The sequence below is a fragment of the Schistocerca gregaria genome, chromosome 9 (genome assembly GCF_023897955.1).
Source record: "Schistocerca gregaria isolate iqSchGreg1 chromosome 9, iqSchGreg1.2, whole genome shotgun sequence".
NCBI lineage: Eukaryota > Metazoa > Arthropoda > Insecta > Orthoptera > Acrididae > Schistocerca > Schistocerca gregaria.
In genome coordinates, this window is record NC_064928.1 from 84,513,426 (window position 1) to 84,526,164 (window position 12,739).

The 12,739-nt window shown below is 44.9% G+C and overlaps 1 protein-coding gene across 1 annotated transcript in view; it reads left to right on the forward strand.

Annotated features, from left to right (window-relative positions):
• Positions 1–12,739, forward strand: part of LOC126292177 (protein roadkill-like) — a 54,796-nt gene that overhangs the window by 21,428 nt on the left and 20,629 nt on the right. The window contains exon 2 of the mRNA XM_049986017.1: positions 9,071–9,632. Within this exon, the coding sequence (XP_049841974.1) occupies positions 9,073–9,632 (560 nt within the window). The 5' untranslated portion in view covers positions 9,071–9,072. The remainder of the gene's footprint in view (positions 1–9,070; positions 9,633–12,739) is intronic.

Consider the following 12,739-nt stretch of genomic DNA (forward strand, 5'->3'; position numbering starts at 1 on the left):
CCAAGTGTCAGTCTTATTTCAGTCGACGCCGCATTGGGCGACTTGCGCGCCGGTGATGAGGATGGAATGATGATGAGGACAACACAACACCCAGTCTCCGTGTGGAGAAAATATCCAACCCGGCCGGGAATCGTACCAGGGACAGCTTGAATAGGAGGCGGGCACATTACCACCCAGCTAAACAGGGTAACAATGGACTACCCTACGGTGCAAAATTTCAACGATATCTCATTTTGTTCCAAAGATATTCACTATCAAAGAGTGTTTTTATTTTTCTGGACCCCTCAGTACACATTCCTGATCAAACAAGTGGTGCCAGCCGTTGTAACCAAGCGGTTCTAGGCGCTTCAGTCCGGAACCACGCGGCTGCTACGGTCGCACGTTCGAATCCTGCCTCGGGCATAGATGTATGTGATGTCCTTAGGTCAGTTAGGTTTACGTAGTTCTAAGTCTAGGGCGCTGATGACCTCAGATTTTAAGTCCCATAGTGCTCAGAGCCATTTGAACCATTGTTTGAAAAAAAATGCTATACAACTTACTTTCACACATCAATATCATCGTTTGAAAATGAAAACACGAAGATCAGTGTTTGATGCAGAAGTGACACTGAATGTGAAAAAATGGCTTTACTCACATGTGTACATTTTTCTATTCCAGTTTATTACACAGTCCGACACCTTGTAACCTCCCAACAGTAAAAAATAATTATAACCTCCCAACAGTAAAAAAAATAATTATATCATTAACATTCAGTGTAACCTAGCAACAGTTTATTATTCAGTAACCTCGCAATAATAACGTGACGAGCCTCTCAATGAAACTGTGGTCCACTTATATAACCGTCCAATAATTAACTGACTGTGAATCTAAACTGGTAAATTTGGACGTCAGCAGTGCTGCGTCATTGGCCTAAAAGATCACACTGAATAAACTGAAAATCCATACCTCAATGAAGTCGCCTTATAACGCGTATATACCTGCTCCTATAAGAAATTTTTCTGGTACAGCCCAGTGCAATGCTGGCCGGTAGATTTGTCTTGTATAAAAAAGAAACAACTGATTTTTCTTTACAATAATCAGGATGGCCATGGATTGGAGAAATTAGTAAATTCTTTAAATTGAGGTGAATGATTGCCAAAAGTTAATTTTTATAAAAAAAGATTATTATTAAGAGATTTTTTTAAAACATTTACATGGGACCTGATATAACAATAGTACATATGCGCGAGGCAGCTTTTACCTTATACTACATCATTCAGGCACCGCCATCGCTCCCCACGACCGGCCCAGTCAACTCCATTCATCAGACTGCTGGCTAGTAATTACTCCTACTGCCACACAGTTCCTACTGCAGCCAACACTGCTCTTTGGTCTGAGATTCTCTTACAGCTTACATATTGCAGGCAGTGCGTGAGCAATCCATCGAAATTACATCTGCTCGAGTGCGCTAGCAATAAAATTCCTTAGTCGTGGACCTCTTACTACCTTCACTCTGAAGACTGAATTGCTGTGCAACACTGTCAGGTTACTAGAAAATGTTTCCTGCCCAAATGTGCTTATTTCAAGCAGATCTAAATACAACAGTTAGCCGTGACACTGAAATATGTGTTGTTTCAGTCTACATCTACATCAATACTCGGCAGGCCGCCTTCCGGTGCGTGGCGGGGGATACTTCATTGATCGCTGTCACTTTCCCCTCTTCCTGTTCCAATTCCGCACGTTTTTCGGGAGGAACTATAGCTGGTAAGCCTATCAGTGGAATGGAATCTCTCTAATTTTACCTCTTTTTGCGAGATATACACTGAAAAGCCAAAACTACTGCCCATCCAGACGTTGGATGCCGCATGATGGCTTTGGGGACACGTGACGCGGTAACAGAAATGTGTAAGTGTAACAGACACGGATGAGGGACCACTGTAGCGAAGATATGGGCTGCAAAAATCCATTGACACAAGCAACGTTGACAAAGGGCAGATTATTATTACACAGACCCTGTGAACGAGCACCTCGAAAACGGCGAAGCTGGACGAATGGTCAAGTGCCACCGCAGCGAGCATCCACGAAAACAGTTTACTCAGTGAAACTACCACTTGCCGCTAAATGGTTTAATGTCTACGAATATTCACGGAAAGTAGGGTTAGGGGACTTGTCTGCACTGTAAAGTAGGATAGATAGCGATCTGTGGGATCTCTGCCGAAACAGCACAATGCTAGTGCACGCACAGTTTCTTTCAGAGCACACCGTTCATCGTACATTGTTGAACATGGAGCCCCGCAGCAGACCAGCCTTCTGTGTTCACATGTCAATCACGACCGGAATGGAACGGGACCACCGGCATTCGACCGTAGATCAATGTGAAAGTATCTCCATAAAATCCGTCATCGAGATGAATGTCGGCTCGACACGTACAGCGCCGCCAAAGACGCAGGCCGGTGGGAGCATTATTATGCTACGGGGGACATTCTCCTGCGCTTGCATGGGACCTGTGATAGTAATCGAAGACATGCTGACGGCTGCGAACCATCTGCATCCCTTCATGCTTGATGTCGTCCCTGATGGCGATATCATCTTTCAACAGTACAACTGTCCGTGTCTCGGAGCCAGAACCGTGCTACAGCGGTTTGTGGAGCATTTTAGTGAACTTACGTTGATACACTATGAGATCAAAAGTATCCAGACACGCCAAAATCATACTATTTCGTATTAGGCGCATCGTGCTGCCACCTACTGCCAGGTACTGCATATTAGCGACCTCAGTAGTCATTAGACATCTGTGGAACTCACGGACGTCGAAAGTGGTCAGGTGATTGGATGTCACTTGTGTCATACGTCTGTACGCGAGATTGCCACACTCCTAATCATCCCCAGGTCCACAGTTTCCGATATCAGAGTGAAGTGGAAACGTGAAGGGACAAGTATAACACACCGTACAGGCCTACCTCGTCTGTTGACTGACAAGAGACCGCCGACAGTTGAAGAGGGTCGTAATGTGTAATAGGCAGACATCTGTCCAGATCACCAGACAGGTTCCACACTGCATCAGGATACACTGCAAGTACTATGACAGTTAGGCGGGAGGTGAGAAAACTTGTATTTCATGATCGAGCGGCTGCCCATAAGCCACACATCACGTCTGTAAATATCAAACGACGCCTCGCTTGGTGTAAGGAGCGTAAACATTATACGATTGAACAGTGGGAAAACGTTGTGTGGAGTGACGAATCACGGTACACAATATGGCTATCCGATGGCAGGGTGTGGGTATGGCGAATTGCCCTGTGAACGACGTTTGTCATGGTGTGTAGTGCCAGTAGTAAAATTCGGAGGCGGTGGTTTTATGGTGTGGTGGTGCTTTTGATGGAGGGGGCTTGCACCATTTCACTATCACAGCACAGACACCCATTGATGTTTTAAGCACCTTCTTCCTTCCCACTGTTGAAAGCAATTCGGAGATGGCGATTGCTTGTTTCGTTCTTGCCAAACACCAATTTGGCTAGCAAGGTCGCCGGATCTCTCCCTAATTGAGAACGTTTGGAGCATTGTGGGCAGGGCTTTCCAACCAGGAGGGGATTTTGATGATCGGACGCTCCAGTTGAACAGAATTTGGCACGATGTCCCTCCGGAGGACATCCGTCAACTGTCAATCAGTGCCAAGCAGAATAACAGGCCAATTTTTCTGAAATTGTGATCACTTGTTTGATTGTAGATGTACATCACATCTATGATTTTCGTCCCATTCCTTCAAGAGGCACACCTTTTTTTTCCTAGAGTCTTTTTATAATAACATGCATCTGTTCTATTATTCTAAAGTTAAGTACTGTAGGGAAGTATGTAGTGCAGCCTAGTAAGCAAAAGATATGTAATGGGCAAGCATTTTGTATGCACAGCACATATGTGCAGAACTAACGTTTCAAAATTCTTCACTCTCGTCTGTCTGTCGGCCGTTGTGGCCGAGCGGTTCTAGCTGCTTCAGTGCGGAACCGCGCTGCTGATACGGTCGCAGATACGAATCCTGTGTGTGGTAGGTTATAATAGTTCTAAATCTAGCGGACTGATGACCCCAGATGTTAAGTCCCATAGTGCTTAGAGCCATTTGAATTTGAATTTGGTCTGTTTAAGCAAGCCTTCCTGCTTTTGGGCAACTATGTCACGCATATTTTTCTGGACGAATATCTGATATCAGTCACTTTCATCTGGAACTTCAAACCGTAACTACATCTAAACATATAAATGTTTCAGAAACAGACGGTAGGTTTTGTCGTCATTTTCTAGACCACCAGCGGATGAGACGGTGCCGGCGTCAGCTTTTCAGTAACGAGTTTTACAGTTTCCTTATCCTGTATGATTTGATGCTCTAGGTCTGCATCGTCGTCACTCAACCGTTCTCCAACATTTTTTTCGTCACACTCATCGCAATTGAGTTCTTTTAGTATATTGAGCATTTTGGGTACATCATTCTGTTGGTCATTTTCAGGTAAGTTTTAAGAACGTTCTACCATTCCCGGAATTGCACTCCAGGCTTTTTTCATATTCTGTTCCTTTATAGTAACCTTTGCTGCTTTGGTCATGTATGACGCATGTTTCAAGTCAATATTTGATTATTTCTGGACAGACATCCTTCTTCTGCAATTCTGTTGCTAACAATAATTCACGCAACATTTCTTTTTTTTCATACCGTTAATAAGTATAAATAACGCCCTGATTCCGTTGGTATAGTGAAGACCTTACATTACGTGGGGGGAATATCACTTTTATGAATCCCTTTAGCCGAATTCTTTTCTCCCTTTTGCTTTTCTTTAATTGATGAACTTTGACAGAAGGTACAGAAACTTCCATAAACCATTCCGTGAAAATCGGACTACTCATGCAGGCGCTGCTTTTTGTGGTGTAACCAATAGACATCGCAGATATATTAACGCGTATGAAACGACGTGTGTAGGCAGTCAGTGTTTACCAGAAGCGTAAGCACACACTAAAGCAGTTATAGGATCTTTCCTTACTTTAGAATCAGGTACTGCGAATTCACGATGCGAAGCGGTAGTTTGTCTTCACAAACCTTTCCAACTAAGCCTAGTTTTGTCAGCATTGTAAATATTTTCGATAGCGTAATCTTCTTCCTCAACACACCGTCAGTTTGATTTTGAAAGAGTCAACAGCCAGTTTTCTGCCAATGTCTGAGTCTCAGGAATGTCGTGTCTTGACTTGAAGTGTTTTAACCAGCCGATGCAATCTTTAAAATTAGACAGCCTTCCGAAACTATCATCAAATTGAATTCCCTCTTCACACAGAATGGAGCTGGGGACAGGTTCTGTGGGGTCCTGTCACTTATAGGGTGCCTAAAGGAAGCTGCTTTCTCTGATAACTATGCAACAGTTCAAGCAAATCACAATAATAGTTTTATTACAATAAAGAAGATTGACAAAACTTAACTTTGAATTTACAACAGTGTCGCAAGTGATAGGCGACATGCAGTCAGTCAATGTCTTTCGCTGTAGACAATGTCCATACAAGCAGTGTATATGGATCACTAGTAACTGTTCTCATAGCAATTTCTGCTAGGTCGGGTCTACCACTGTATGGCCGAGGTTGTTTTTTTCTCTCTCTCTCTCTCGTTTGTTGTTGTTGTGGTCTTCAGTCTTGAGACTGGTTTGATGCAGCTCTCCATGCTACTCTATCCTGTGCAAGCTTCTTCATCTCCCAGTACCTACTGCAACCTACATCCTTCTGAATCTGCTTAGTGTGTTCATCTCTTGGTCTCCCTCTACGATTTTTACCCTCCACACTGCCCTCCAATAATAAATTGGTGATCCCTTGATGCCTCAGAACATGTCCTACCAACCGATCCCTTCTTCTGGTCAAGTTGTGCCACAAACTTCTCCCCAATCCTATTCAATACTTCCTCATTAGTTATGTGATCTACCCATCTAATCTTCAGCATTCTTCTGTAGCACCACATTTTGAAAGCTTCTATTCTCTTCTTGTCCAAACTATTTATCGTCCATTTTTCACTTCCATACATGGCTACACTCCATACAAATACTTTCAGCAATGACTTCCTGACAGTTACATCTATACTCAATGTTAACAAATTTCTCTTCTTCAGAAACACTTTCCTTGCCATTGCCAGTCTACATTTTATATCCTCTCTACTTCGACCATCATCAGTTATTTTTCTCCCTAAATAGCAAAACTCCTTTACTACTTTAAGTGTCTCATTTCCTAATCTAATTCCCTCAGAATCACCTGACTTAATTCGACTACATTCCATTATCCTCGTTTTGCTTTTGCTGATGTTCATCTTATATCCTCCTTTCAAGACACTGTCCATTCCATTCAACTGCTCTTCCAAGTCCTTTGCTGTTGGTAATTCTTAAAACACAAAGAAGACACTGAAGGCACCCACAGGTTAAAAGTCAGGCACACTATTAAAAACGTTCTAGAACAGCACACTTAAAACCCACTTGGAGCACACACGATGAAGAATAAAACTGCCAGGTGGGACCTGCTGCAGGGAGAGGCCGGAGAGGATGGAAAAGGAGGGGAGAGCAAGGGGCAGCAGGGGAGGGGCGCAGGTTGGCATTCTCTTCGTGTAGGGACCGATCCTGTCGTGGTGCCGTCCTAGTGAGTGTGCTATTGGCTGACGTCATCTCACCGCCTTCTCTGCTCTCGCTTTCTTCATCTTTGTTCTGGCACTTGTGGTCAGGCCGGAACATGTTCTCCCTGCCATGTGCTTTGTGTAAGGCTATTGTAAACAGCATCATCTAGATCTGTGTACGTGGCGAGCTTCATTGTTTAACGATTTACCAATCCCTCAGCATACTCAAGCTCAGGTATAAAATTTGTGATGCTCGTCATTTATTTTCCATATCCGTGACAGTCGACTTACCAACCATATACTGGTTAGATAACATAGCTGCAGATTCACCTTCCTCTGACCTTTCATTAATCTCAAATGCATTCCTCGTAGAAACGAGAACACATTTATGTTTAGGCGTTTTATATCGAAAGTTTACTCTATGCGGCAAAGTCGATGGTGGTGATCATAACATAGCGCAAACTATGAGGGGCCATTAAAAAGTAATGCAACATATTTTTTTCTCACAGTTTCGGTTGAAAAATGTGGAACTTGTTGTGAGACTTCGTGAAATATTCCCGCTTCGGCCCGTATAGTTTAATGAAACTCCGATTGGTGAAGGCGCTGTATGCAGCCTTCAAAATGGCGTCTGTAACGGAGAAGCGTTTCCAAGCAGAGAACTGTCACTTTCTTTTGGAGCAAAAACCATAGCATTTCAGACATTCAAAGGCGCTTGAACAATGTCTACAAAGACATAGCACTGAACAAGGGCACGTCGAGTCGTTGGACAAGGAGTCTGTCATCTCGCAACAAATCACAGCGAGATGCCCAGTGTGCTGGCCTGCTGCACACAGGCGTGACTCCAGCAGTGATGTAATGTGCAGACACTCTCTCTATTTCAGAGTGTTCGTCGCCACAAAAATGCAAACAAATTATTCTTTCCGCTGACATTGCAGGGCCTCATGCAAGCCTGCAAACCCAAGAGGAGCTCACAGAACTTCATTGGGCTGTTCCTCTCATCCACCCTATAGCCCGGATCTCGCATCTACCGACCCCTGTCTGCCCTGCAAACCGCTACACTCTGTGTGAAGCAGTACGTGGATGGTGGGGAGGTTTCTGATGCAGCAAAGTGTTGCGTCAATTGTTGGTCAGCAGAGTGGTACTATGCAGGTATACAGGCCCTCCCAGCAAGGTGTCGTAAGGTCGTCAAATTGAATGCTGAATATGTTAAAAAATTGATTTTTGTAGCTAAAATAGTTAGGAATAATGTGGTATTTTGGAATCCTCAATAAAAAATGGCGCAGTGGTTAGTGCAGTGGGCTCGTTTTCAAGAGGACAGAGGTTCAAACTCACACCCATTAATCCTGATTTAGGTTTCCTGTGGTTTCCCGAAATCGCTTTGAAGAGCATGGCCGACTTCCTTCTGCATCCTTCCCTAATCCAATGGGACCGATGACCCCGTTGTTTGGTCCCTCCCACAAAACAACCAACCGACCAAAAAAATCAACAAGCTTCCAGAAAAAGAATGCCTTGCATTAGTGAGTGCAGCTCGCGTACTGTAGACAACTTGGGCGGGGGGGGGGGGGGGGGGGGGGGGCGAATAGAACTTCGGGTAGTTGTCACTTTACTTTATATTCTAAGCACACTTTCCTGCAGTTCTCACCATTTGAGATCACGCACTTCGCTTGCTACCGTGAATCATTAGCTGTTGGGCTGACTGTTGTTGGACTTTGGTTCCACAGGTGGTCGGTTCGAAGCTGTGGAGCAGCACTGTGGTCGGCGACTTCGCAGCACTGCTGGAGTCTGGCTATGACTCTGACGTTGCAGTTTGGTTCCAGAGATGGCCGGGTCGAAGCCATGTTCGGCGATTTTGCAGCAATGCTGGAGTCGGCTATGACTCTGACGTTGCAGATTGGTTCCAGAGATGGCCGGGTTGAAGCTTCAGACCAGCACTGTGGTCAGTGACTTCGCAGCACTACTGGAGTCTGGCTATGAGTCTGACGTTGCAGTTTGGTTCCAGAGATGGCCGGGTCGAAGCCATGGTTGGCGACGTCGCAGCACTGCTGGAGTCGGCTATGACTCTGACATTGCAGATTGGTTCCAGAGATGGCCGGGTTGAAGCTTCAGACCAGCACTGTGGTCAGTGACTTCGCAGCACTGCTGGAGTCTGCCTATGACTCTGACGTCATACTTTGGTTCCAGATATGGCTGGGACAAAGCTGCGAAGCGGCACTGTGGTCGGTGACTTCGCAGCACTGCTGGAGTCTGGCTATGACTGTGACGTTGTAGTTTGGTTCCAGTTGTGGCCGGGTCGAAGCTGCGGAGCGGCACTGTGGTCGGCGACTTGGCAGCGCTGCTGGAGTCTGGCTATGACTCTGACGTTGCAGTTTGGTTCCAGAGATGGCCGGGTCGAAGCTGTGGAGTGGCACTGTGGTTGGCGACTTCGCAGTACTGCTGGAGTCTGGCTATGACTCTGACGTTTTATTTTGGTTCCAGTTATGGCCGGGTCGAAGCTGCGGAGCGGCACTGTGGTCGGCGACTTGGCAGCACTGCTGGAGTCCGGCTACGACTCTGACGTCACCCTGGTAGCCGGTGAGGCAAGAATCGAGGCACACAGGCTGATACTGTCCGCCCGGAGCCCTGTCTTCGCCGCCATACTGCGGCGCCACCAGGACGAAGCCTCCCTCGAGATCCCAGACACGGAGAAGGAGGTCCTACGCCAACTGCTGACCTTCATCTACACCGACGAGGCCCCCGAGCTGGTCAGGATGGCCCCGCAGCTGCTCATCGCGGCAGACAAATACGACCTGCAGATCCTCAAGGACCGGTGCGAACAGCAGCTGATCCGAGACCTGGACGTGGAGAACGCAGCGGACAGCGCCGTCCTGGCAGTCGAGCGATGCTGTCCACAGCTGAGGCAGGCCGTCGTCGGCTTCATCAGGAGCCACTCTCTTAGCGTCATGGGCACTAGCGGCTGGAACGACGCCCTGCACAGCCACCCCAAAGCCCTCTCCCAAGTCTCGCGCCTGGTTTCAGCCCCAGCACAAACGGAAAGCAGGTCAGAGTGCTACAACTCCCTACTCCATGGGTGGTCAACAACTCTGCTCGATTGTGGTGTTAGTAAGCCCCGGATCTACGATATTTCCGAACTGGGGCAAAACTTGATAATGGCGCCCTACCCCCTCCTCCCCCGCACCCTCCTCTAGCATTTCAGATAGGACGAAAAAAATTTAAAATATCGATTTCTCAAAAATATGTTCATTTTGTAGAGGCCGGCCGCGGTGATCTCGCGGTTCTAGGCGCGCAGTCCGGAACTGTGCGACTGCTACGGTCGCAGGTTCGAATCCTGCCTCGGGCACGGATGTGTGTGATGTCCTTAGGTTAGTTAGGTTTAAGTAGTTCTAAGTTGTAGGGGACTGATGACCACAGCTGTTAACTCCCATAGTGCTCAGAGCCATTTTTTCATTTTGTAGCTTACATCTTACCGAAGAGTTTGATATATAAAATTTAAATATTTATTTGAAACTACAATGTTGAAGCCTTATTCACAGTACATAAATTTTGTTCTTTAAAGAAAGCGCGGTTTCAACGAACTATGTCTAAAACATCAGTTGGAGAATATACAGGTTGTATCATAATTAATAGCGTAAACTCTTACAGTTGAAAGTACACAGTACTAGAAGCAAAAAAGTCTCAGTAAACATAGCGTCGAAAATGCATACCTTAAGAGGCACGAGCAATTTTTCGTCTTCGATACTGTGAAACAAATCCCTTCTACTGCAAGTTCTTTGCTTTCCATATTTTGCGAAGTGGTAGTATGGACCAAAATAAGAAAAAAACGTTCAGCAAGCATGTGCTCTAAAATTCATATCCTGAAGAGCTATGAGCACTTGTTCATCTTGGCTACTTTGAAACACAACTCTGGTAATGATCAAGTGCTCGTAACTTTTGAGGTATGCCTTTTAGAGCACATGTTTGCTGAACACTTTTTTCGTATTTTGATCCATACTACCACTTGAACTTGCAATAGAAGTGATTTGTTTCACAGTATCGAAGATGAAACATTGGTCGTAACTCTTAAGGTATGCATTTTCGACCCTATGTTTACTGAGACTTCGTTTGCTCCTGATTTCGTGTACTTTTAACTGTATGCGTTTACGCCATTAAGTATGATGCACCCTGTGGATTGTGACTACACATCTAACAACAGTTACGAAAAATAATAAGACCAGGCAACCGAGGCAAAGGGCGCCACTAAGTCGCTGCAAGCTATGCCCATGCTTGCCCAACCGTTCAATCCATATCCTAATGTAGAGTAGATAAAAACCACACCAGGGTTAAAAATTGCCAAGGATTATTGCAGTGTGTCCTGCTGTGACACGACGATCATATAGCTGATATGAATTCACAAGTCGTAAGATCATCAAGCACAGCAAGCTTCCAAATTAAGCGCTGCATTCCATGTGGAAGCTTGCTGTGCTTGATACAGTCACGACTTGTGAATTTATATCACTCATACGATCATTGTGTCACAGCAGGACACATTGCAAGGATCTCTGCCAATTTTTACCTGGTCTAACTTTCATCTATTTTACATTAGGACATGGAATGAACGGTTGCCCAAGCATAGGCGCTAATTGCAGCGACTTAGTTATGCACTTTGCCTCGGTTGTCTGGTCCCATTATTTTCGTAGTTGTTATCAGATGTAGGGTCTCTATTCCCATTATACAGGGTGAATCATTAACTATTGCCACCAAGAATAACTCCGAAAGTATAATAGGAGCTGAAAAATTTGTGGATTAAAAGTAGCATGGGAAAATTGGGGCCATAATATCAAATTAGTTTTTTGTTGCTAGGTGGGCTCGCATCAGAGATACAAGAAGGTCAACGTGTTTTTTTTTTTTAATGGTATTCTATAGTTTCGTACTTATTTTCTGACAGCGACTATCGAGTCGAATCCAATGATGTGTAACAGTAACGTCTTTGAAGGTCAACGAAGGTCAAATAGGTGGCATGAACATCCATTTACAGAAGGTATTAGAAGTGAAGACCGTTGGTGTCAAAGCTGTGCTGCAATCTTCTTATCATGGATTGAGTGGTATTCCTTATCACATCAGCACTTATCGAAGCACATGCTCTGACAAGTCTCTGTCGCATATCTTCAAGTGTACTTGGAACAAACAATGTCTTTTACGAATCCCCACAAGAAAAAATCAAGAGGTGTCAAGTCTGGCGAACGAGCTGGTCAATACACATCTCCTCCGCGTCCAATCCAACGATTTGGGAATTGTGTCTGCAACTCATTTTTAGCCATCAGCGAAAAATGTGCAGGACACCCATCGTGTTGATACGACATGCTGTTCCTTGTTCCTAAAGGTATCTCTTCCAATAATGGACATAATGTTTCTTGCAGGAATGTGGTGTACTTGCTACCATTAAGATTTCCTTCAATCAAATAGGGGCCTATAATTCTGTCCTCCAGAATCCCACACCATATATTCAACGACCGCGGTTTTTGTTGTGCAACTTGCCGCAGCCAGCATGGATTTTTAGCTGCCTAATAATGCACGTTATGCAAGTTAACATTTCCATGCCTAGCGAATGTAGCCTCCTCAGTAAATAAAATCAAATTAATAAATGTGTCATCCCTCTGGATCTGAAGTTGAGCCCATCAGCAGAATTCAGTGCGGCGCATATAATCCGTACCAGTTTGTTCTTGCTGGAGACTGATATGGGAATGATGATATTTATGGCGCTGCAGAACAGGAACAACACTACTCTGGTGATTTGACGCGAACCAACACAAGGATCTCGAACCGCAGTGGCAAGAGTACCAATTTCCGTTCCCTCGTTAGTAACTTTCCTTTTGTTCTTAATTTATCTTACCCACATTTAAATGTACGACGTGCAGAGTGAGTACGTTGAGGATATCTGTCAGCGTATAATTCAGTAGCTCTCACTGAATTTCGTTGGCTTTCTCTGTAAATGAGAAGCATATCGACTTGTACTTCGACGGAACACATCATTCACATCGCTTGATTCGACGATATTAGTCTTACCGTTCCTGTTAATGTTGTATTGCGAAACCGTCGAATAATGTTTACATGTCAATGGTACGTTAGACTGATACGCCGTATTCTGCGAATATTTACTATTTGCTCTAT